Genomic DNA, 26,760 nt, shown 5'->3' with positions numbered 1-26,760 from the left:
CGGGCGCGGCGCCGCACCGCACCGCGGCGGGCGGGGGGGGCGCTGTGGCGCGCGCTACGGCACCGCCTCGCGCGCGGGTTTGTTTGTTTACCTCGCCCGCTGGTTGGCTGCGCCGACGTCACAACGGCGTTACGGCCGAAGCCGAGCCGCGGCCGCCCGATACGGACACCTGCCTGGACCAAAATGACTAACGGCGCGGGCGGGCGGTGGAGAAGGGCGGGGCTGGGCGAGGTGCCACGCCCGTTCCCAGCATGCACCGCGGCGCGGCGGCCGCCTGCCTGCGGCGCCATTTCGGGGGTCGAGGCCCGGGGCGTGACGGCTGCTCCCCGGGCTGGGAATTTACATCAGGCACAAAACCAACCTCCCTCCCTCAGGCCCTCTGGGTCTAGCTTTGCCTCATGTCACCTGGGCGCATCTCCTTTCAAGATGTTTTTGCTTGAGTGCCCAGCCTTCTCCAGCCAGGGCCTTGGGGCTGTGGTAACTCAGGAGCTCTGCCTCAGGAAATACACACAGCACAAAATGTGGTTGGGAGAGGTGGCTGAGTTTTACCTAAAAACTGTGACTCTGCAAGTGACACAACAGAAACTGTAATTAGAGAAAACCTGAATGATCTCCATTTTACATCTTTTCTAAGATTGCCTCTCCTTAAATACGGCTACTAAAATATTTTTTCTCCGCTTCAATAAACAGAGATAAATACATTTATCTGTCTTAACATGAGATGACATTTCAGTTATGTCTGGAAAGGGATATTCACGGCATAGGGAATGTAAAGTGAAAAAAATGACTACATTTTTGATCACACTAGTATTTCTTACTGTAATATTTTACTGATCTTTGAATAACTTACTTGCAGTACCACAGCTACAGAAACCTCCAAAACATCAACTAATACCTGTTACTGATCAGGTTCTTCTTTCCTACATTTTAATTCTGCATCTGTAAAGAGCAAGTTTAATTTCTGCAAACTTCAAAGCAAGAACACATATATTTTACAGAGTACTATGTGATACATGCAAATGTACGGCATTATCTTAGGATAAATGCTTTCAACGATTCTTTCACATAATACTGAAATGTAATAAATAATGGAAGTACATATTAAAATATATTTACTTGTTTATTGCTTTCTSATTACAAACATTAAGTGAATAATAAATACAGTAATATTAAACTTAATTTTAGTAGAATTCACAGTTGTTACTTACATCACAGTAAAAGATTATGCAAACAAAAAGATCCTAAATCCTTATCTCACACTTCTGCTGAATAACAGGGAAAAACTAAGTGTAACTGTGGAAGATAAAATCATTTGACAGGTAAAATGGTTTAGCAATCTGATTATAAAATGTTTCACAGTCTACTCAAAATATTAAAATATGCCATAGGACAATAGGCCCATTGATCATGCTGTAACAAGATCTCTTGATGTGAGCAAATTTATTCTGTGCTTGCAGCATGGAAAAATACTTTTTTTAAAAAAAAAAACTACAGCCACACACTCTATAYACAAGGCCTTGCCTAAATAATATCAGAAGGTAGTCTTAGTTCACAACATGAAAATTTCCTTTGCTAAGCACATCTAGAAATCCAAGACATTATTTTCAAACATGACTGCTTAGTCTAAATAAAACTAACCTTACTTTCAAATGGGCCAATTATCTCTTGAAAAAGGCCACTTTTGGATAGGACACAATTATGGATAGAAGTGTTAAACTCACTCATTTTGGACATTCTCGACTCTGTCTTCAAGTYTGTACAACTACTAATTAGCTTATCCTTCTCAGCAGTCACTGTCCTACAAAAAGATTGCCTTTCATTCTGAACTCATTAGCAACAACAATGTAACAATAAACCAAGATATATGTGCAGTATTTACTCTGAAACAGATATGCAATGCAAGAAAATAATTCGTATTTATTCTAAATAAAAGGACATGAATAATTAGTACAAAGAAATAAAGAATACATTGGTCCATCTGTCTGACCTAAAAGATGCTGAATTTGGTCCAGTATTCTCCTACTGTAGTAGACAAATAAACATCATGCTTTGGGGTTGTCTAAGTACAATTCTTAGCCTCAGAAACACTCCAGCAAACAAAAACAAAACGTGAAATAAGTAATTGTCCTAATTTCACTTATTTTGCACAAAAAGTTTACTTTGTAAAAAACTATTAAATAATTAAGACTTTTGGCTCATAGAGAAAGACTCTTAAATAAGAGTAATTAAACACTATTTTAAAAAGAGTAAGTACTTCATGTTCCTTCTCAGGAGCAAGCTTAGCTTTAGATACCAATTTTGATCTCAAGCATGTCTTGTATAAAATGTATTATTAAAAAAAATGCAAAAAAATACAGAAGTCAGTCATTACTAAGCAACAGTCTGGCAACTACATTTTCTRTCTATGTATGCAAATAAATTAAATAGTTTGTTATAACTTCTGAGTGAAAATCTAATTCCAGAAAACCTGAATTACACAGTTTGTTTTCTGTAAAATACACTTTTYGAAATTGCTGCAAAAAACTCCCCAACCAATACAAATAATTTCCTTAGGGATGAAAGGCATTTGTATATGCCTTTATATATAGATACATACATATGCCTGTATATACATATACATATTTATATATACAGATGCCTGTAGATACTGTGCCAGTTAAAATATATCTCCAATTTACCAAAACCATCTGAGCATAGCAAACATTTAATGACAATAGTGTTTGTAATAACTAAAGAACACTTAACTAATTCATTCATGACTGCTYGTTAAGAGAGATATGACAAAGAAATCTAATACAATTGCTCAAGTTGCAAGTGCTATTAAAATGCAATGAACAGCAATTATATCTTACTAACACTAGACTTTTTGTCCATTTCAATGGAGTCTGGAGCAATAAAACTGATACGAACTCCAAGACTTGAGCGCCTCAAAGATAATTCAGAAGGAGGGATATGACGTAGCTCTCGGCGAGATAGTTTTACTGGAGTTACTCCTTGAAACTGTGCTATGGTCTCTCTCCTCTGGTTGACAGAGAGTAGTTGAGAATGAGATTTTGAAGGCTGTGCTTCATCTGTTCCCATTTTGTCATCACTACCACTTGACAAACATATTTTGTTACATCCAACTTCTGAAACATCTCCAAGCTTGCAGGAATTCAGCTGTACTCTTAAAGCATTTGTTCTGTCTGTTTCTTTTGTTTTCCCTGGTTGACTATTGGTTTCAGGGTTAGATGTCCACTTGAATTCTTCAGAAGCAACTTCTGCTTCATCTTGACCAAGTGCCTTACTACAAACACCATGATCTAAAATAAAATTTACCAAGAGATAAATAGCTAAGTTACAATCCTTATGATTACCTGCCTTCAAGAAAAGTTAAGTAGTAAGCATAGTTTTTACAACTTCAGTAAACTGTAGTGTGAAAGTGGTCAAAAATAATCATCACTTCACATTTTATCCCTCTTGTTAAAAGGTCTGTCATCCACAAAAACGTCAAGGCGATTAGCTGTTTCTTTTCTCTAACTAGAAGCTTGTAACAACCTTCATCATTCTAACTTGTGGTATATCCCAGTAAGCAATCTTACACCAACAGACCCAAAACATAGTCAGCTTAATTGTTCATATTTTCAAAAGCAGTCATGTAATTATGCAAGCAAAACAGAACAGTTCTGCAAATATGACTATAATATACATGTAGAGCTTTTATGAAGGTCARCAATCAATTATCAAAAGTGTTTTATTCTGTTGTGTGAAAGCATGACTCAAAGTGCATTCAAAAGGAATATAAATGAAATAGTGATACAAAAAAGTAGAGCACTTACAACTCCTACCAAAGTACGCATTTGGGAAAGTTGAAAATGCACAGGCATCTTTTCCCTTCTATTCTTTGCCACATTTTGCCTAAAATGAGCATTTCCCTGTGGGGAAACAGGTCCTGAGCTACATGCTTCTTTGTATACTAGATACAGAATAATCTTTCCCATGCTTATTTAGAACCCAGCCTCTAGAATATTCATGTTCACCAGAGGATAGTGTACTTTATAGTAATGAACTTTCGGCTCATTATCCTGCCTAGAGGGCAGGACTGAGGGGCAGATGTGTGATCARCACCTACATGTCTGAAGCATGGCACTGCCCAGATTGGAAAGAAACAGAAGTATCCAGTGGGAGGAAGAACCAGTCTTGCTGAGCCTCAAAAAGAAATACAGAGCCAAGAGCGCTTAATTGCACGTGAGGTGATGGTGGTGGCACTGAGAGGTGTGAGAACAAAAAGTGTGGCAGAAGTTGAACCTTTCTTTCCCCTTCCCCATCAGAACAGCTTTATTATAAGTTTGAATTTTGCTAGTAGGACAGAGAGCAAATAGGAACTTATAAGGATTGCTGATCCTTAAAAGCACAGAAGCACATTAGAAAGTTTCTGTTTTTACTACAGCTGTCTAAATCCTCTGTTTTAACTCTAGTAAGGAATAAACTTTTAGTCACTGAAAACATGGAACTCTTCACTGACAATCTCCCAATGTAAAACTTCCATGAAATCAAGTGCTGAGAGCAACGTTCAGTTAATTTTGTTTTTTAAACCACTACTACACATCCAGAAGAGCCCAAACAGCCCAACACCTACAGTGGCACACTACAATGCTGTCAGTTACAATGTCATACAGAGCCTTTCAGATTGTAAAAATCCTTTCTCTTAACCATAACAATTACACATTATAACTGCTCAAATTATGTGAGAATCCAAAGAAAACAGAACAAGAATTTAAATCRTTATTGTATCACAGATTGTTGAGATGACAAACAAATGCTGTCTTTCATTTGAAATCGAGGGAAGATGTAATTAACTCTTCCCAGAGAAGACACAGTGCTGTAAAAAGTACAGTTTTTAAAACTATMTGATACATTCTGTGTATAATCATACTTCAAATCATCTACTGACAATTGCACAAATATTTTAAGATAATATACTTACATTTAGTGGGTGCCAGTAATTGATTGGATGAATCTCCAATGAGCTCTYTCAATTTCTTCTTCAGTTCTCTGCTGGTTTTCTTATAGAAAAATAAGTCTTTTTCCAGTTGCTGGACTTTTACATCATATCCTTTCAAGGCTTCTGCAATACCTTCACCATCTTGTTCTTTGACAAGTAAAATTAGTTTTAGAATGAAATATGCATTGTTTTTTTATATGCCAAAAATCAAGCTTCCAAACCAGACAATCTGTATCTTGATGACAGTTTGCTTGCAGTATATATGTTTTAACTACTGTGACATAGGATCAAAAAAAGCCATGTCTATCCTGCTTGTCAATTTTAGTAAGAATATTTATAAGGTCAAGATCAACAAGGCTTTTATCTTTCAACTTTTTTTTACTAACAGCAAGATGATTATGAAAATAGGACATTTCCAACACTGTTTCTAAAAACATTGTTTTTTATAGACACCTTGCACCTGTTCCTCAGCATCCTATATGACACCAGAATTAGTGACAAAATGTATCTCTGTACTTCATGTATTATTATTAAATGTCTTTTTTCAGTTGAAATACACTATTTCTTTGCAGTGACTAAATATAATATTTGCTGTGCAATCCTCCACAGAAGCAAATACCTTTGAAATGATGCAGTATTAATTGTAGTTTTTGCTCATGTTCTTTGTGTTGTAGRGTCAGCTGTCTGTCACACTGCAGCTTGATGTGTTCAAGTGCAGATTCTAATTCACGTATTGCGTTTTCTTGGTCTATGACCTTCATTTCCTGTTCTTCAGTCTGCAGTTGTAATTTACGTTCAGACTCACGTAGGCCAACAATCTAAGAAAGAAATATACTTCTGATTTATCAAGCCATTTTAATAAAGGCTTTACAGTTCTGCTTGTAGATTAATGCATGCAAAAGCAATGATCTCTGTAAGCCTTAAGCATTGACTGGAAACAGACTTGCCTGCAGTGTGTCCACACTTCAGAAACAAACACTTGTTAAAGGTTTATTTTAATCACAAGGACTAGTGGATTTTTTTTGATGTTTTTAATATCATGACCGGAATTTAACTGATACAGTAGCRTCACCCTGATTCTGGAAAACTTAAAACTTGCATAGCACAGACAGCTTGTTCCCAAGATCCTCCAGGTTCACTCGAAGTCAAAAAAACACACTATGTCCTTTTTCATTTTTATGTTTACTGATGTGATCACAATTCTTCAGTATGTGGCTGTAAAAACTGCAGGCAGTATTTGCAAAAGATTTTTATATTTGGAGTGGGAAGGGGAAGGGAAGAGAGGTTAAAAAAAAAAGAAAAAAGGAGCACTAGCCTGAGCTTTATGAAGCCTACATTTGGGAAGAATTTCAGTTTGCAGTAGTATGTAAATACGTTACTGCTCCAAAAATTAGCAACATAGAAGACTGAAAAAGAGCAAGGAAATCTCCAAATTAGCTGCACCTTATAAGCTACTGACCTCAAAACAAGATACACAAATTTAATATATAAGTATCCTACTTAACATAAATATTCCAGATATCCAGAGCAATGTTGAATGAATACAACCWGAGCAGCCTTTCACTGAAAACCTATTAAATTGATTTTTAATTATTGATACCACTTCAACAACAGGATAAAATATTATTCATAAGTTAAAACAAACCTTGTTGAAATATTTCAAAAGGATGGCTCTGAGTTCAGCAGCAGACAGGGAAACTAGTTTTCCTATTACATTATCCTCACTTTGCAAGAGAATCTGAGAAGAGGACCTAAGCAAGTGCTGGCGTCTCTGAATACTTTCGTTCTTGTAATCAATGGCAGCCTCCAAGGCTTCAATTCCTTCTTCCAGCTGGAAAAGGACATGTTCTTCCTACAGAGRAGCGTAAGAGTGAGATCTTTAAAAAATGTGCAAATCAATATTCTAAGACATTTAGTAACTTCATTCTCCAGAATGAAACTACTATGAAAAGCAAGACAATTGATAATAGTATAGATGTTGGAATGGGAAAAGAAAGAGGGAGAGTAAAAATGTAGGGTATTTCCCCTCCCCCCTTTTTTTGCCATGGTAGATTTCCGTTTTACAGAGGTCATTCAAATGGTTCATCACTGCAAAAGTAGAYGTTATACTTTCCTTTTTACCCTTCCCTCCCTCCCTCCCCACAATCCAACTACAATTTTTCTGTTGTGCTAAGTTTCTGCAGGATTAATTGWTAAAGGTCACTAAAGAGCGTAGTGACCATAACTTGTACAGGAAAATGGCAGAAATGCATGGCCWGAGGCTCTACAGAGGGCTCTAAGGAGTGAAGCAAGGAGGGTCCTTTTGGCACCTGCAAATTATTGGATCAGCTCAGCCACATCCTTATACTACTTCAAGACCTAGAAACAAATCTGTRCAATCTATATGAACTTATTACATCTTTAATTTGATTATACTAATCAATGAAAATGTGAACCATACAGGCAATATAGGTTATTTTCACTGTAAAAATGTGAAGGCCTTCAGGTAAGGATTGATTTCCAGAAAATCCTATGAAAAAAAATCAAGGGGCCTCACTATTAAAACACAGCAATGTATATTCTATCCTGACATGAAAATATCTGCACAGCATAAACTGATCAAAGTCTACAGTTTCTTTATTTCTGATTATGTGGTCCTTAGAGGCAGTGGAATTTGTTAAGGCACTAGCTAAATTAAGTCCCTTTGAATATAAATGTTGTTAACTAGCATCTAAGTAGTGTTACTGCAGTATTCTAACATTGCTGCAATAAACAAACAAACAAAAAAACCTCAGTTTCTTTGTTCTAGCTTACCTAGTATTTAGAGACACTTTAGGTTATAATTAGAATGAGTTATTACTCAACAGTACCTTAAAACTATATTTATYTCAGAGGTGCTTACTTACTTCAGCTGATAACACTTTACCATCTTTCAGTTTCTCATCTACACTGTTTTTCCTTCTGAGCAGCTGATCTCTTTCCTTCTGTAGAACCTGAATTTTTTCCAAAATGTCTTGCTTATCTTCAGTGGTGCTATCCTGAAGCTGCATACCTTTATCACTCAGCTCCTGATCCAGCATACTTAAGCGAGTAGATAATTTCATGCTATCTTTGTTTAAAGCCTAAGGAAAAAAAAACAAACAAAAAAAACCTAACAGATATTACACTCCTTCCAGAAGGAGGACATCTTCTGCACATCTACTGCACATCTTGCAGTAAAAGACCTGTCTGCATCTTGCACAGAGACTCCAATTCACTGAGTAGATAGCTATCAAAAAATTGCTATATACTTGAAGAAAGAAAACAAAGGGAGACACAACATCAATTTTCTACACACAAAAAGTTAAATAATGAGTTAGTCATCACAAGTGACAATGATACTTTTAATTTCTATTGAAGATTGATACTAGATATAAACAATGAAAATGTTTTGCCTGTGTTCCCTAGTTTGCCAAAGGACCAAGTCATTCTTAGGTATCATATAATCCAATATTCTSCAATAAGATATCACTAGAATTCAGATTTTTTTTTGTTTTGTTGTCAGAATTTTGGGAAGGTGAGGTGGATAAACATAATTATTCTATATTATTCACATGTAAGTGTTGATTTGCTCAAGCCACTCTTAACTCAGTGGCAGTGCTAGAGACATGGTCAGATGGCTTCAGCCTGTTCTGCTGCATGGTTCCCTGCTGCCCTAGTCTTTCAGTTACCACAACTGTAGTCAGTTTCACAGTGTTTCTTAGATCACCTGGCTAGATCTTAGTTTCTTAATTTCAAGGTGGCTTCTCTCTTGTATTAATGTTTCTTTCTTGGTTACAATAGCTTCTCTTTTCTTTAAATCTTCTTCCAGTTCTTTTAACTGTTGGTGCTGTTGAAGAATTCTTTCCATTTCTTCATCCAGCCATTTCTTTTGGTCTTCTAATTTCTAAAATGTAGACAGAAATCCAGAGAACATTAACTAGCACCTCTGAGTTTGGAATTTAATTATATTTTTTTTAAAAAAAGCCTTTTTAATCTTTTGCAATTTCTTTTTCCCTTAAAGATTTTTGATAACTCATGGAGCTCCCATATTCCAATATCCAAATTCAGAAAAACACAGTTAACACCATCATAGAGGACATCTCTAACTCTGTTAAGAATGATCAAAACCATACAAAACCTGTCATTTATATCAATGAAGAGGAAAAAACAAACAAACAAGAACAACAACGAAWAAACAGACCTTGAAACATTAGTAACAGAGCTCATCAGGATCACTCTCAAACCCACCACGTAACCAAATCCATGTAATTCTCAGGTCTCTGAACCAGCATCTTTGACAATTCATATGAAGACAATCAAACCTGCTACTGCCTCCTCCTCCTCTTCATTCARTAAGAATGCAAGGGCTTCTTGATAATAGTCCCAGTTTTTGTTATAGTGAAAAGAAAACAAAACTACCATGGGATATCTTCTTCCAAACACCTTATAGAGATAACTAAAGAAAGAGGAAGAATCTTTTTGTTTTTTCCTTTCACAGCTGAAACAGATTTGGAATAGATTACCTACCTGTATCTTCTGTAAAGTTCCTGCTGAGGTATTCTTCTTCTTTTTAAATGCAGCAATCTCTTCATCTTTAAGTTTAAGAATTTTCTGTTGTTGCTCCATCTTTAGCTGAAGGTCCTATAAAAAATATATCCTGGTTTAATCAGTCTGGCTTTTTTTTTTTCCTCAACCTATTTAATGTCAGAGTCCACCCAGTGTATATTCTGAAATACTGACCTTAAATTTATCCGTAAAATTGCAAYTCAGGTTTAGACATCAAGTAATAAAGAGTCTGAAGAGAAAGGCAAACTGAGAAGATGTATGTGAAAATATTTATACACAATTTCTTTAATACACTTTTCAGGAAAGGCATTACTTTATGGAAATTCTGGCAGTATATTTCACTGCCTTTGGGAAAACAGAAGCAAAATTGGCTGATCTCATTCTCTGTCATAAAGAAACAAAAAGAATCTTACTTTAATTTGTTGTTGGTCCCGCTGAATCTCTGCCTCTAAGAGCTTCTTTGTTTCAGTCTCTTCATGTAATCTTTTCTGTAGCTGAGTTTGCTGATGCTTCATCTGAGCCACATTCTGTTCTAGTTCTATTGCTCGTCTTTCACTTTGGTTAGATAATGAAACCAGGGTCTTAGTGTCCTGCTTCTTTTTCTGTAAGGTCTGAAAGTTCACAGCAAAATTCTTCATTTTACTGAACTAGAGTCAGCAAGGCTTATTAACTATTGCCCAAATAATCACTAATTATTTCTATGGCTTCTGAATCATCTGGTGAAGTCAGTATTGGCAGAATTAATCTCAAGCACTGTGAAAAGGCACGGGTACAATTTGAGCCCGACATTACATGCAAGCTAGTGAAGTCTTCCAAAATTCATACCTCTGGAAAATGTTACACACAGACATAAATGGAGCCAGGATGTCCTTGCCACTGCTGGTACTCAGCTGAAGCTGGTAAACCACTTAGCTCTTCTCACATGGTACTTATCCGAGCTTACTGTTCTACAAGCGAGGCATAGAGCACCTAAGCTGGCCTCACATCAGAACTGAAGTGTAGCAGAGCTTCAAGCATGACATCAGCACCACACAAAATGACTATATTAGGCCTGGTCTAACAAACATATCATCCCAAACAATCTTGAGAATTTGCTTAGAGCTGGAATTTATATAGCAATTTCATAAATGGCAACTTTATTCATGGCAGGTAATGAAAAAAACCACCACCAACAAAAACCCCCTTAAAAATGTCTCCTTGTGTAGGTTTTTCTACATACAATGATTTATGACCATCTTATGTTATCTACTCTTTCTTTGTTGCTTAGCTACCAATAAAATACTCTATGTATCTAACCACCTGTATTTTAAAAAGCATTGTGAGTATAATGATACTAAGTTTTCCATGACATACTTCACTCCAGTCATCTACAATTGTGTAAAACTAGTGAGGGTTTTACAGGGAGAACATTAAAATTTCAAAGGTACTAGCAGGACAGGGATTTGTAAATCCTAATTGTAGGTCAAAAATACCTGCACTTTCAACTTAGCTGCATCCATCTTCTTCCGAAACTCCTTCTGTAACTTGGCTYTCTCAGCAATGTCTCTCAGCTCCTTACTCTCCAACTCTTGAAGCTGCTTTTGTGTTTCAGCAAGTTCCATTTTGGCCTGCTCAGATTCTTGCTCCAGTTTCGTTATTTTTAAAGAATATTGCCTGCTTACAGACTGAGCATCCTTACCTTAAAGACATCATATCCAAATAGTTTAAAACCAGGTACAGCAGGATAATCAACTGAAATGTAATACTTAAAGAGCTGAATTATTACTTATTTCACTCTGCTTGAACCAACAGTTTCTAAGACATTTTCCAACCATAAATGAACATACAGTTCACACTTCATAGGAGTCTACAACTGAATTCTAGAGCACCAAATAAAATGAAATTCTTCTACTCAAATTTTGTCAGAATATTTCCTCTATATTTTATAAATGCTTCCCTTTTCCAGAAGGGTATATTGTTTACTTATTACTCAACTTTCAGGTGGATAATCAGTGAACAACTTTGGATCGGATGACTACCCTCTGATTTGTCTAGTTTGTGCTGTCTTTCTCATAGTTAGATTTATGGGGGCATAGAGTTTTTCTCAATGCCGAAAGGCAGTCTCAAAGGAATGTATGTAGAGAAGGGTGTAATTCCAGGGGCTGACTGGAGAGATCTTTATCATCATCATAAGCTAGCCTCTGGCAGATATRAAAATACTAAACTAGGTGTGTAAGGGATGTAGGCTAACAGAGACATTAGTCTTTGATCTCATCAGCTCCTAATTCCTGCTTCTCTGCTGCGGTGCTGGAAATGTGTACAATCCCAGCAGTGTTATATCTTCTCTCCTATCTCAAATACCATGTGATGGATATATGTTGATGGAAAGACCTGTACCACTAAATACACATGAAGAATTACAAGACTGGTAGAAAAAAGCAGTAATGAGCAAAGCACACAAAATAACACACACATCTGCACATCACTGTAGTCCCTAATCCAAGTTTACAGCCTTGAATGCTATCCTAGCAAATCATTCATAAAAAATGTGAATCTGTATGTTATTAGAAGTCTTCTAGCACAAGGTAATTACATAAAAACTGAGACATGCAGAATTTCAGAAGTACTGTCTTCTTTTGCCTTATTTATTTCTGAATATCTTCATTTTCATGTGCCTTACAGTAGCCAGTTACCTGTTTTTACTAATTCCTTAATAAGTTCCTCTTTCATTTTGATATTAAGTGCAAGTTCTCTCATTTTTCGCTTGGCTTCAGTGAGTCTCAATTCTGCATTCTTTAACTTCTGCATGTTATAAACATGACTCTTCTGGAGGCTGTCCATCTCTTCACCTTGCAAGAAAACATGGCAATAGTGAGATGAAAGGTCTGGAATACATTCTGTATCCAAAGGACAGTGCTCTGGAACACTCTATGTGTACATACACAAGTAGCGCAAGGAGTCTTTTCCTGCTATCTGTATAAAAGATAGTAGTTCTACCCAGGGAAATAAGGATGGCATTCATTAGCATTCCAAGACCCTGTGTAGGAGGAAGAATATTATTTAAACAATTTCAGTGCATTTCTGATAAAATAATACTATTTATTTTCTTTCCRTGAAGGAGTGTTAAATGTTTTTATCTGAACACCTCCAATGTGTAGCTAATAATATTATTTAAACATTAAGGTCACTGATGCAGTTTCAGGAAAAAAAATCTCAATTCTAGGATAGCTACAAAAAACTCAATTATTGTTGTTTTAAATGCCCATATTTGGATGGGAAAAATAATTAAATGTGACAATCGCATTCTTGTGTATTCTGATAATATAATATACTTTCCTCTCATAACTTCCATTTTACCTGTGATTGTGTCAGTCGGTAGCGCAGATTTGTCATAAGAACTAGGCTTGTCTACTTGACACCTCGTATCACTTAGGTCAATGGGAAAGCAGAGAGAAGCCTGTTTTCGGGTCCATGTACGGTTTATAGAACGCCTAAATAAGAATGAAAAACTTGCTACATTCCAAAACATACAGGGATTTTTTTCTTTTAAGATTATGTACAGTTGCATGAATTTAACACAGAAGAATCTCATAGTGAGAAAACTCACATGAGCATTTTTAATTTCCATTTTTTCCCCTATATCTTATTGTTAGATTCTGGCCTCAAAACAAGGATCATGCAATATTTAATAAATCAAAAGCTATGTCCTGACACACCAGTCACTGATAGTTTATGAAATTTGTCTTGCATTATGCCAAATTGTTCTCATAAGTTTAGCTTAGTAACATCATAAATGGCATCCTAATATAGCAAAATTAGGCAGTAATACTACATTTGATATACATATGTGTATAAAAACAAAGCAATAAAAAACTTTAAAGAACAAAAAAAATTACTTAAATGAGGTTTTCTTTTCATTCTCTGCATTTCCTTCTTCATCGCTATGATCAGATAGATTACAATGAAGTACTTCATCCTGATCTTCTATGTAGCTCAGCATCATCTGGCTGCGAGCACGGAATCCTGCCATCACCCGAGCCAGGGAGTAGGCAGGGGGGCTGGTATACACCTGCCAAAAAGCACCCCAGAAGAAGGTGGGAAAAATCACTTGTAACAGTTTAGCAATTCTTCACTGATTTTTCAAAACTATTTCAGTTTGAAAGTGTCACTACCTGAGCTTGCAAGCAAAGGTTTTCTACAAAACTTCYGAATATCTTTGTAACACAAGTTTTTGAGAGAGCTTAGAGAACTTCCAAATGCCAAAAAAGGCACTGTTAGCAACTCATTACCAAAATGTATTCAATGCGTCAGTACAGGATAATCATTCATTTTTGCTAACATTTCATATTTGAACCCTCAGAAGATTAACAAACAAAAAAAACACAGAAAAGGTAACAGTTTTATCATTTTAAGTGATAAATTTGCACAGAACATTTTGGATTATTGCAGGATAACGTGTGCAACAAATTAGAAAGTAATTTTCTAGTGTCTTCAATGGGAAACTAACAGGTAACAAAGCCACCATAATTTCTCATGTCAAGTCTAATTCTCTAACTTTAATCATTACTAAATAAAGGAGAGAATTGTTAACATTTGGGCAGCCCTTACCTTTCGGGTGTCTGGCCCTGAAGATGGATGAAGGGAGCAGAGTAGACTCTTTGTGAGTGGGACACTGTATGGCCGCCTTGTAAATGCCACAACAGCTGGTCCATCTCCATAAGCACTAGGGAAGTCTGAAGTTTTCATAACCGTAAACTTCTCTAATTTGTCTTTTAGCTGATCAATAAGGATTTGCTGTTCCACCATTTTCTCATTCTCAAAGGAAGAACAAAACACAAACCAGAACTGCTGTTGATCATCAGCTCTCCATCACGTTCATCTTTCCTAAATTCATTACCAAGATCATGAATCTTGTATATCACTCATYAACCCTAAATTCTTTTGCAGTGAACAAACATGCAAACTCTCCAACAAAATWAAAATTCTATGACATACCATTTTAACTAATATATCCACCCAAACTCTCACAAATATTTTGAAGGGTTTTTTTCCTAGAAAGGCCTATACTAGGTTAGTTACTTTAGCTTATCTAGGCATCTAGTGAGAAGCAGACAACATTATTTTCAGCCTGTGCTTGCTTTATTTCTCTGTGTTTATGGGGGAATAACATAGGAATTCAGTACAAAATATTTAAATGGAACACATGGTCTAAGTCGAAATAACTGAACGTGTACAAAGRCTTCCTCTTTAAGCAATCTCACTTCAAATATTCTTAGTGTTAGTAAGCAAACATATGCAACTACTTGCATGAATCCAGAATCCCGTGTATTAGGTACTGCTTCTACTCAGCCTCGACTTTAATATACTAGTTTGGAGAATTTATCTATCTGCCCTTCCTACAGCACTCTCAATATTACTCAAAATTGCGTATCTTCCAGAAATCGATCTTTAACATCAAGGTTATATCCATTTTCAATCCCCTTCATTACTTTCACTTCTTTTCAGAGTACCTCTAATATCTGGCCTACCAACAACAGAAAATAAGCAATACAGCTGTGACAGTCAACTGAAAGTATTTAATGAAAGATATTTTGCATTCTCCTACTCTGAATCATATATTTTTCTTTCATCCTTTATATCTTGCTTTTTGAGACTGCAAGTTCTATTTGAATAACAGAATCATAGAATCAGTAAGGTTGGAAGGGACCTCTGGAGATCATCTAGTCCAACCCCCCTGCTCAGCAGGGTCACCTAGAGCATGYTARACAGGGTTGCATCCAGGCGGGCCTTGAAGATCTCCAGAGAAGRAGACTCCACAACCTCTCTGGGCAACCTGGTCCAGTGCTCCATCACTCTCACAGGGAAGAAATTCCCCCTCATGTTCAGGCAGAGCTTCCTGTGGTTCAGTTTGTGCCTGTTGCCTCTTGTCCTGTCATATGGGACAGAAGCACACAGAAAATGCCTTGAAAATTGACCTTTTATTGGAATACAATACATATGTAYGCAATACAATATCCTTTTGTCATAGGGAGTAGAGTATGTATGTAAAACTTTATAATTTTGGTAGCACTAAAAGCCAACTGCAGGGATCCCCCCTGCAGTCTTCAACTCTTCATCTTCTGTCTTGCACAGACAACCCCATAGTACAATAGCAGTTACATAAATACTAGGTAACAAATGTTTACATGTATACGTAGATGTTACTTTTGTGATTCTGATCCTATCATGTGTCAGTAAATTACTTGTTCCTGTGAATGCCATGTCAAACTATTTGACACAAGCATTTACTTTTAATTTCCCTAGTTATTTTCATTTACGTTTTTCAATAAAGGGGGCAGTTCAGTGGATTAAGTACAAAACTGGTGCCTGAGAAGTTTAAAGCTCTTCTCCCATCTCTGATACTGAAGTGATTGGGACTTTTACCAAATCTTTTACTCACTGTGTGACTGTTTCTATTCCTTACCTTGACCTTGTATATTACAAAATATAGATCAGGAGCATCATCTTAGTGTAATAACCTGACACTATGTTGTATAGGAAAACAAAACAAAACTAGCCAGAGATGACAGAAAAAAAAGAAAGGGACAGAGGGAAGAAAAATGCAATGAGCAGTATACTTACTTTTCAATCAACAATGACTCTCCTCAAGTCATCAGCAAAGGAGGAAAAAAGAGAAAAAGTAAAATAAGGARAAGAGTACTAGCTAGCCATGTTTATGCTGTTTTCTTCAAAAGAATGAGACGATATTCTGTCCATCGTCCATGTGATATGCAACAGCAGCTACTCCACTTATGATCTTGTGTATCTTGGAATACTACATACTAACTGCCCATCACCATTTCATGACCAAACAAGTGATCTACATAGGCAAAASCCAAGCAGTTTCCACTATGTTACTCAGCTTCCTATAATGGTAATGCTCAGAAACCTAGGACAAAATCCTGCCTTACAAAGTCAAAAGGCAACAAATTTTTATTCTCATGCTTACTAAGGCTATAACAAAACATATTTCTATAGAGTTTCTCAATTAAAGCATTCTATAGAATCTTTAGAATCCTTCAGAGGCTTTCCAAATCTCAATTAAGGAAGAATCCTGAAACAACCTAGAAACAAAAGACACAATGAGGGTGTGTGTGTTAAGCATAGAGAGGTTGAATGATTTGCCTAATACCATACAAGAAGGCTGTGGCACACTTAGGCTGGTATACAAACATTATGAATCATTGTCTTTTGCTTYGTGCACTAGATAAACCCAACTCATTACATGATACAGTTTTTGATTCAGACAAAATGCCTAAAAGATTGTTGGATACTAATATCAAAAAACAAACAAAAAACCCAAAAAACAAATACAAAAAAACAAAACGTAAAACCGGTCTTGAAATAATGAATACATTCAGGCATACATCTCATTTGCACCATTCTTCCACAGTGATATGTACCAGAGGAAAAATACCTGTAATCTGTTTGTTTCTTGAGCTTCTTTTAAAGATTCCAGATGTTCTTCATTCTCTTGTAGTAATGTCTTTATTTGATTCTGCAGTACCTTCAGCTCATGATCCTTCTGGCTAAATACTTCTTCGTCCATAACTAAAGCCTGCTAGAAAATAAAAGGACAGTTCAGCTGGGAAGAGGGGACAGTATTATTCTTACAACTGAAAAAAAGAAATCATTCATTTGGGATGAAAACATGTGGTCAGAACTACAGAGTTCTGAAGTGTGCATGGCAAATTCTCCAAGTGTTTGTGCACTGTTTCTACTAATTATTTTTTCACGTCTCTGTTTCACCTATTGATTTCCTTCTGACAAGTTTCTTTCTCCCACAGAAAAAAAATAAACCCACAATGAATGCTCCAGAATAAAGTGGGTKTGTAAATACAGTTATTTTCTTTATAATGTGCTGTGAGACATAGCCATACGGTCTCAACATCAAGAATAGTACAGTTCTCAAAATGAAGAAATAAAGATGGCTTCCCACATCTGCAACTCAGGTAACTGTCTAAAGAGACCATAAGACGACTGTAAAAGCCAAATGCAAAGTATGGAAGTATCACCTCACTGGATAAAGCTGTACAACTAGCTCACATGCACCTTTCTACCAAGATGAGATAAATCTTAACAGCTTTTAAGAATGCATTCAAGAACCTGATGTTTCTTTAGACAGCAAAACCTTGTCCAAAGTCTATGTACCAATCCAATGCATTGTTTCTATTAAACTTAGCAGACATTTGTATCCTACCTCATATTGCTACTACATTATCATTCAGAGCTGAGCCAACTACAGAAAAAAGAAAGGAAAATACAGGCCAGTAGTAAAAAAAACTTGTGCAGATGTTAGCATGATGACAGCATGGGGTAGGATGCAGTGATATGAAGTAAGCAGCACACTGTCCATTTCTTTCTTCTTGACCTTATGCARTTGGCTTCTGGAAATTAGTATTTCGGTATGCAACACATGGAGCTACACCAAAACAATACATACTAAACTAGACAATATTGATCTTTAAATGAAAACAGTGAACTCATCATTTGTCACATGCAAATATTTTAGTTAACTTTTACTAGAGAAGAAGACATCTCCTCCCAAGATATCATTTACATGAATGTACCCTTCTGTAGGAAACCCAGGAACTCATATCAAACAAAAATACAGATGGCACAGTCTGCATTATTTATGTGATAAGTAAAATGCAACATGAGTATGTACTTGCAACTAAGCACTGTAAAACAATAGTTTCCTAGCCTTTGCTGGCTCACAAGAACAACAGTAAGCAAGCAATATATTTGGCAACATAAATACGTTATTTCTGCTTACTCTGTTGGCCACAGTTTTTCATATTGGTAACAGAAACATTAGAGGGAGGGATCAGCCAAACTAAGAACTATTGCTGAAGAAGTATTTATTTTAATGTATATAACTAAGTATCAGAATATATGTGCTCAGTATTTTTTATTTCATGTAAGACAGCACCATCCACGTAATGATACATGGTAACAAGAAAAAAAAGGGAAAAAAAAGTGTTTACACACAAGAATAGGTCCACTGTTTGATATTAAATTCAATGGCCCAGCTATAAGGCCAGTTTATCAGTCTTTCAGTCTTTATTGCTCTAACCATCTGTTCCTGGTTACTGACAGCATACTGACCTAGGGGACCTTTCAATTTAACCTAGTTCTTGCACTCTTTTGAACCTTGGAATCAGAGGCTTAAAATACAGAAATTTAGAATGACAGAAACCAAGAACAGAGTATTAAAAAGGAATTAAAGAGAAGACAGAATTTATATATGCAATTGCCTGATAACAGTCTACATGTTTATCAGAATTTGGTGTGCAAATTGCAAAACAAGATGATGCTATAAAATTCTGATTTGTTGGAGCACAGCCTCCTTCAGTAACAAGATGCTTAGTTTATGAATATATCCAATAAAAATCATCTTTTCATCAGAACTTCATTCAAGTTCTAGTTACAAACCAGAATTTCAACTTTAAAAAATATTTTTCATTTGAGGCTCTGTTTATTGTATGTTTTAATATCTGCAGTATTTAGGATGTTTTGTTATTCATAGTCAACATTTTAGCTCAGTATATGCAAGACATWCACTTTCTAAACATACATGGGGATGTCCCTATGAAGAATTATGTATTTGATCATGTTTCAATTCTGTGAGGAGACATTATCATGCTTGAGAAGGCTGAGAGCTCTTCTCCACATAGATCGTCATCTGGCACTATTATGTGCTGTCTGAGAAAGCTATTTCAGAGTTACCAGCAGGAGCAGATCTTCATGAGAGAGCTGCGTGCTAGGAAACCCATATCTTGTTTTCAAATTCTCACCTCAGCTGGAAAACTGTAAAGAAGCATGATGGCACCAAGAAAGAAGTTGATATATAACTCAGAAACAAGTGTTAGAAAAAGTGGTAAGAAACAGAAATCTGTAAATAGTTTAGAAACTCAGTAAGCTAAAGGCCTGATAATGAAAAGGAGAATGTTCACGGCAGAAACACTGCAGAAACACTGCTGAAGAAATATAGGCTAGGAAAATCTGATTTAATAACATGAGAAAAGATACCTGCAACCTTGTAATACTATGAACTTAACTCATCAGTTATCTGTAAGTGCACTGACAGTAGCAGAATATCTGCTTTGTAATTACACTGGTAATGCTTCTGATAGACTAATTTGCTGACAGGACTTAAAAAAATTTCTGAGTTCAAAGGACAACTGGAACTACCATAGCCTAAAATCAAAAAATCTAACAGAAGGCAACAGCTCAATCTCACAGAATCATCTTAAAAATTACTAGCCAAAGTATGTCATTTATCTCTACTATGATGAAGGTGATACTTCAGTCACCCATTCAAGTAAAATTATGTGCCAAAGGAGCAGGCAAACAGCAGTGTTCAAGATAGCACAAAAATGAATGTAAGAATTAGTAGACAGTCATTTCATGGAATGTTTATTTAATAATTAAATATTTATTTAAATTATCACTTTATAATTACCTGGCATTTTTTTAGTTCCCTCTTTAGCTGAAGAATTGTGATRTGATAGGGCTCTTCTTGGTTGATTCCAGTCCCAATACCAATCTGCTGCATGGCGAGTGCTTCCTTCCTTACTTCTTGTACCATGGCGATCCAGCTCTGCAACCTGTCCTGCTGACTTCTTTTTAAGCTAACATCCTCCTTCAAATCAATCAGGAATGGGAAGACTTCATCTAGGCAATTTCTATAATGGAAGCACTTGACCTGAAGCTGGGTGAGACGCTCTTCAAGCAAACTTATTCGAGTCCTTTCTTGATTCAAGTCTTGTGAACCCTGATTAGCATGATTACTAACTTGTTGATTCTGCAAAGCTTCTCGAAGCAATTTGATTTCAAGTTCCATTTCATCAATCCGGTCTTGATCAGGGTTGTAGTTTACAACTGGTTTATTTCTAATATTCTTGGCTCTGTTGGCATATTTGAGAGAATTCAAAGATTCATCAAAATCTGATGAGGATGGACTTATACATGTTATCATGACAGTCTTGGCATTTCCTCCAAGGGAGTCTTTCAGAATACGAGTGATTTTAGCATCCCTGTATGGAATATGCATGCTTTTTCTCTTTGGGTCTCCAAGTGCACTGATGACATTTCCCAAGGCTAACAAACCAGTATTGATTTGAATGGATTCTTTGAACCGTTCACCAGTATTTCCAGTCTTTGTTACCCTCTCTGATCCTGCCAAATCCACAAAATGGAACTTTGAAGCAATCATACGAATGGATTTCCAAGATGAATTTTGAGCATCATCAGTATTTTTCTGAGACTCTGCAGATTGTTTCTGACAAATATTGATGGTAAAAATGGCATGAGATCGACTGGAGTGCTCATTCATTTGTGTTGTACCTGTGTGACGAGCTGCATTGCCACCTTCCAACAGGCTAATCACTTCATCTGCGCATTCAACTTGGTATTCCTTGGCACCAACAATCACTTCAAACACCAAATGAAAGAAATGAAGAATAGTAACCCTAAACTCTTAGCAAAAGTTTACAGCAATTATGAATAGTCAATCCAGAACCATGAACTAGAGAAAGAGAGAAGCCTGCATTATTATGAGCTCACAGCACATACATAAAGGAAAATAAAACATCAAAATGTGAAAAGCATGAGGTACAGCACATCTGAAACCTGTGGATATTTAATATATCGGTGTACCATGCTAAAGCTTTTGAAACAAATAACAATTAAGCATAATAAACAGCTTTTAGCCACATGCAATTTGCAATTTAGTGTGATCTGGGAAAAGTATGAGCAATCTCAGCTTAAAGGGTATTCTTCCAGTGGGGGGAAAAAAAGGGGGGGGGGAAAGTAAAGTTTACAGTAGTTTAGGAATGATTCCTAAGCTCTGGTAAGAACAGAAATCTCATTTTACATTATTCAAGTAGCAGGGCCTTCTGGACAGTTACTCCTTATTTGAATAATCTAATAATGTGGAAGGCGCAATGAGTATTTCTATCAGCATGTTTTTTGTCTATACTTTTAACAAAGAATTGAAAGATCTTGCCCTAGCAGGTACATGATCTACTGAAGCTGACTGAAACCATACTGAAAAAGAGCACAGTTTAAAACATATTGCTGGATCATCATGAAGCAATGATATTACCTTCAGGTTTTGCACTGAGTAAATGTACATCAGTACCTTCTTCCACCTACAGACAAGAAAGCTGTGCCAGCTCAATGCAACAGAATATTAYTGTTTTAAACAAACAGAACAATTTGAAAATAAAGAATAAAGAAAAAAATATCCAGATCTCACAGTTTCAGAGTAAAATATTTCTGTGGGGGATTTTTCTGGCATTTGCCTGTAGTGCACAGAAGGACTATGGGATAAGTGTTAATTTCAAAGCTTCCAAAAAAATACCAGATGTTCTCCTTTCTCCCACACATTTAATATGGAAATAGTGGGCAGATATTCATACTATAAATGGCTTAACCATTATAATTTTTAAGTGAGAAGCGGAGTTTCAATTTTGAAATACTTATTCAGGTGAACAATCACATTTATGTCATTGTGTTTTTAGGAAGAATTTGCAGAAACTTAACTGTATTTCTACCTTATCTGTAGACATTTCCATTGAATATCTGTATCATTCACAAGTGTCAAAAAACAAGGCTGCTTCAAATCACCTAGGCTAAACTTAGTATTTTCTGAAAACAGAAATTTTTTTAGTGTTAGTAATCAGTAAGTTCAAGAGAAGGCAAGAATAATCTGTGTTTGAGCACCCAAATGACAAAGGAAACCAAATGCATGAGTTATAGAGCTGATACCCTACCTGTATTTCCTTTTTCATCTTCTCGGATATGTAAATCTTTCACAGAGGTCTCCAACTCCAATAAATCTCGAAGTTCTTCCTTGTAAACCTCTATATATGATACTTTCACACTGAAATCAATGTTATGTTTTTCAGAGATATGCTGAAATAACTCCTGAATAGCCCTTGGGATTATGCCTTTTTCATCTTCTGCAACTGATGCTAAAGAATAAACAAAGATATCACAGAAGCTGCAGTCACTACCACAGAAATTACAAAGGCTGAAGATAAGAGACAGAAGTCTGTGAAGTTTATTACTCAATATACTAAGGAATCTGAAGTGTTCAGTGTTTCCAGTGATTTATGTAAATATTTGCATATCTGAAAATCAGAGTTATTTGTTTGCACACATTAATAGGATTCAAAGTTAAGTTCTGAATAATTTTAGGTTAGATTCCCCAAAACAGGAAAAATATGGAGTTTGCTTTAACCCTATGCTGTTCAGAGGATATTCTTCGTTCCAATTCATTATGTATAGTAACAATATGTATAGTTTCTAAACTAAGGTTTAGAAAGAATACCTCCAAGTTTCACTTAAGTACAGTAATGACCATTAGTAATTTGGTGAAACAAGATTTATGGCCACTGTTTATAATAATTTCCTATTTTTTCAAACTACATATGGATCACTAATGCCTTACTTTGCTTTTTTTAAAATACTCAGCACAGGGCAATGTTTCCACAAATAGCTTTTGTGAGAGGATACCAAGTATCTTTCTTCTTTTTACCAAGGAAACAAAGAGTTACTCACAACTAACTCTGAATTTAAGAAATATACATGAAAAAGCTAAAGCAGCTGAGTTTTGAACAGTCATATATTGTGGCATCCACTACCTAAATAATTTAGCTAACAATGGTACTTACAAGAATATTAAATAACTACTGCTAGAGGAAAGACAGCATAAAGTTAGAACAACAGGCAGAATTAAATATAAAGAAAATGTTAATATCTACCAAGAGATTTACAATAATMTACTTATATCCACTTAGAAGACTTAAATCATAAATAAAAATACCGTAAAACAATTTGGTATCTCCTGTGATTATTATAAATACTACCTTAAAATGCAGACATTMTATCAAAGAAATGAAATCTAATATTCAAACAGTTAATTTTAAAACTTGACCTGAAATCAAATATTACAGTCACAGATAATCCAAAGGATTGTGCATACTGTGGAATAACAAAGATTACCCATTGAAATACTGGTATATAAAAAGAAACAAACAGTCTAATGTAAAATACTGAACCACAAAGAAGTATATTACAGTTTTATTCCTGTGAGAATTCCTGCCTTGACACCAAACTTAAAGCAAATTACATTTTGATATTCTGATAGTTGCAAGATAAGGTCTGAAGTAACTAGTAGAGGTGCTATTTAAATTGCTAGATTTGGCAAAATAAAGTATAGTACAGTGACATTATCATAAATCAAGATTCTTATCTGTTATATTACTAAAAATCAGAATCTGGTCCCAACTGTAAAACTAGTTAAAAGCATTTCCTTTTATCAGCCATCARGTCCTCTTAGGTAGAGCAGAAGTCAGACTCATAGATAAGTCAAGATACCTGAACAATATTACCTTCTTCTATTCATCTTGCATAGATACGACACTAACATAGAACTTTACTGCATTCTGTGGGTACCAGACTAAGAGAAAATTGAATTAGTTAAAATCATGCTGACAAAAATGAAAGAAATAGTATTATTTTAAATGTACTAGCACATTAACAATAATATTTCAAATCCTTTATGTAGAAACAGAATATATAATTTTCAGATATGAAAACTCAGACTTTCAAAAGTTACCACAATCCATAGCCTACAGCAATATTAATCAAATAGGGGAYTGGTCTGGGAAAGAGATGGAAATGATGACACAGACTATTTTGAGGAGGATAAAGAGACCAAGAAAAATCTAGTCAGCCTCTGTCTGTCTCCTGGTCTCTTTCTTATCCCTCTAAACAGAAGAAACTGTTACACTTCTGCAGATCAGAGGGAAGAGGACCCAAAGCTTATGAAACAGGACTTTGTAGAAAGGCAGAAAGCAAAATACATACATGCAGAAGCTACCAAGGTTTTCTGCAAAGTATTACAGAGAAGAGTTMCCCAATCTAAGGTATTTGAGAATTAATAGCTTGGAAATATCAAGTTAATTAAATAGAACAGATTCATATACTCACTTTTTAAAAAGTGAAATTTAAATATGAAGTTAGTTTCTTTGCCACGCTCTCAAAAAGTTGCATGCTAATATGGAAAAYGTGAAAGAGCACTTTATAAATTTTATTTTTCTCAGATATCTTTGGTGTAGCCTAAATTGTGGAAAAATCTCTGTTTAGAATCGCTCAATTACAAAGTAAACTTTAGAAGCATATTTTTACCATACTTTTTTTCCATTAATCCTTAAAAATTATTTTATTAGCAGCACAATGCTTAGATGTCTTACTGATGTTACTGATGCACTCTATGGAAATTACTAGACTACAGAGAGCTGTACAAAATTCTCTGTTCTGAGTAGGGCCAACAGAATTACTGAAAGTCAGTAAAGGGGAAAGCTAAACARGAAATCAAAGGAAAAAAAATACACAAAGAAAAAGCCAGAGATAATTCGATCTAGACACCGAAAATTATTCAAAATATAATTGCTGAGTGAAATTATTTTAAAACTGCAGAATCATCTATGTATTAAATAGAGGTAAACAAATAGACCAATTACAAGCCACAACAACAAAATAAACTTCCTACTACCTACCAATGTGACCTCCTCCAATGGTATAGGTCTTTCCAGAACCCGTCTGCCCATAAGCAAATACTGTAGCATTATATCCCTCAGTCAAAGACACTACAAGAGGCTTAATACAAGTTGTATATACTTCTTCTTGGGTTGAATTTTTGCCAAATACATAATCAAAAGTGAAGACACGATCTTTTCCAATGATAATTTGTTGTGTATTTGGGACTAATCTCACACACACTTGATGATTATGAAGAACTTCCTTAGAAAGCAGAGGCCTGATTCGTACTGCAACTTTAACTGGGATCTCCTCCATACCAGATTCCATCTCCGTGTTCCTCACTCAGTATTCAGGGAGCCATTAACAAATCTTTTATGATTCCTGTCTTCACCTCATTCTCAGTTGTACGAAACTAAAAAAAAAAAAAAAAGTTTTCTGAGTTAAAAATTAATTTCCTGCTGAAACACAAAGTTGAAGAATCCGCTAAAAAAAAATATGTGAACACAACTACACTGTGAAAAATAACTGTGGTATAAAATCAGCTACATCAGTAACTGTGGTATCAATTTATAAACTAATTTTATCTCCATTTGCTTCTAAGATGACATACTTAACCTGAACTCAGAGAGTCACCTTATCTTCCATTTGAACATAATGCAGTCAGGAGAAGCAAAAATACCATAAGAGTTTGTTAATAAGCTTTGTTGTTAAAACATATACCTGAATGAATCCACTTATTTTTCCAGAGCAGCATTCATGCTGCACAGGCAACAGAGATCAGTGAAACAAAACATTTTTCTCCCCAAATTGTATGTACATACACATACATACACACAAACACACTTTAAAAYTCTCTTCTACTTAAGAAAGACCAAGCAGTTCAAACTCAGCAAGCACAAAGCAGGCACTTGTGCTGCCTATTGAGGATTTAAATACACCTAATTATTACACATTTGCAATTCAAGATTGTTAAAAATATAGCCAGTTTCAAACATTMTTTTATGGTTGCAAAGAAATTAGTTTTTGCATGTTATTTTACTCGATTGAGCTCGTTTGAGCTAAGATGAAAGCTATCTGGAAACTGAAAAAAGAAAAACCCTATTCTATTAACTGAGCAGAAGAAAAAAAGCAAAGCTGAAGTGTGAGGCTGAAATAAAGCTGGTAACAAAGGATATTGTGATCAGAAACAACTATTTAAATTTACTATCAATTCAAAACACAGTTTGGTCATTTTCTGTTTTTACTTATCTAGGTAGCATCCTTTGTATCCACAGGCACGCACTGCTTTAGCATGCTGACACTCTTTTTAAATGCTAAAATTCCTTTTTCTTAATTACAGGTCAAACAAAAATAGAACAAGTCGGGCAYTAGAAAATAGAAAAACACTGTTGTTTCAAGGAAATAACAGCACAGAAGCGAGAACATAAAGGTAACGCACGAAACGCGGGAAGGGGGTCGCCTAACGTACGCGGCCGGCGACGAAGCGGCAGCAGACCTGCGGCCTCGGCCCGGCTCGCAGCAGCATTTTGCAGCGCCGGGCATTTGCGACGGGCCGAGGCGCCTCTTACTCCCCACCACGCCGGCAGACGGCCTGGGCCCCCAAGCTGGCAGCAGCGGGGCTCCGGGCGAGCCCCCGC

General features: G+C 35.9%; 1 protein-coding gene across 2 annotated transcripts; it reads right to left on the bottom strand.

Annotated features, from left to right (window-relative positions):
* Positions 1-1,191: 1,191 nt before the first annotated feature.
* KIF27 (kinesin family member 27) lies at positions 1,192-26,621 on the bottom strand. Of its 2 annotated transcripts, none has more exons than XM_085313361.1 (18): positions 26,592-26,621; positions 25,141-25,535; positions 22,348-22,548; positions 20,034-21,004; positions 16,986-17,129; positions 14,138-14,344; positions 13,426-13,598; positions 12,887-13,020; positions 12,223-12,378; positions 11,023-11,228; positions 9,964-10,161; positions 9,512-9,625; positions 8,712-8,888; positions 7,870-8,085; positions 6,630-6,836; positions 5,604-5,802; positions 4,967-5,131; positions 1,192-3,302 (listed from the first exon to the last, which is right to left on the bottom strand). In XM_085313361.1, exons 2-18 carry the CDS (start codon positions 25,448-25,450, stop codon positions 2,842-2,844), a joined length of 4,239 nt encoding a protein of 1,412 aa, XP_085169487.1. In that variant the 5' UTR covers positions 25,451-25,535; positions 26,592-26,621; the 3' UTR covers positions 1,192-2,841. The 2 variants fall into 2 exon arrangements, with proteins under 2 accessions (XP_085169487.1, XP_085169495.1); XM_085313369.1 differs by having other exon boundaries at positions 16,986-17,126.
* Positions 26,622-26,760: the final 139 nt, after the last annotated feature.

This window comes from Rhea americana, unplaced genomic scaffold (genome assembly GCF_003343005.1).
Source record: "Rhea americana isolate MKP2758 unplaced genomic scaffold, rheAme1 scaffold_11, whole genome shotgun sequence".
Classification (NCBI taxonomy): Eukaryota; Metazoa; Chordata; class Aves; order Rheiformes; family Rheidae; genus Rhea; species Rhea americana.
The sequence above is the reverse complement of the archived record's forward strand: the minus strand, read 5'-3'. Positions and strand labels throughout refer to the sequence as shown.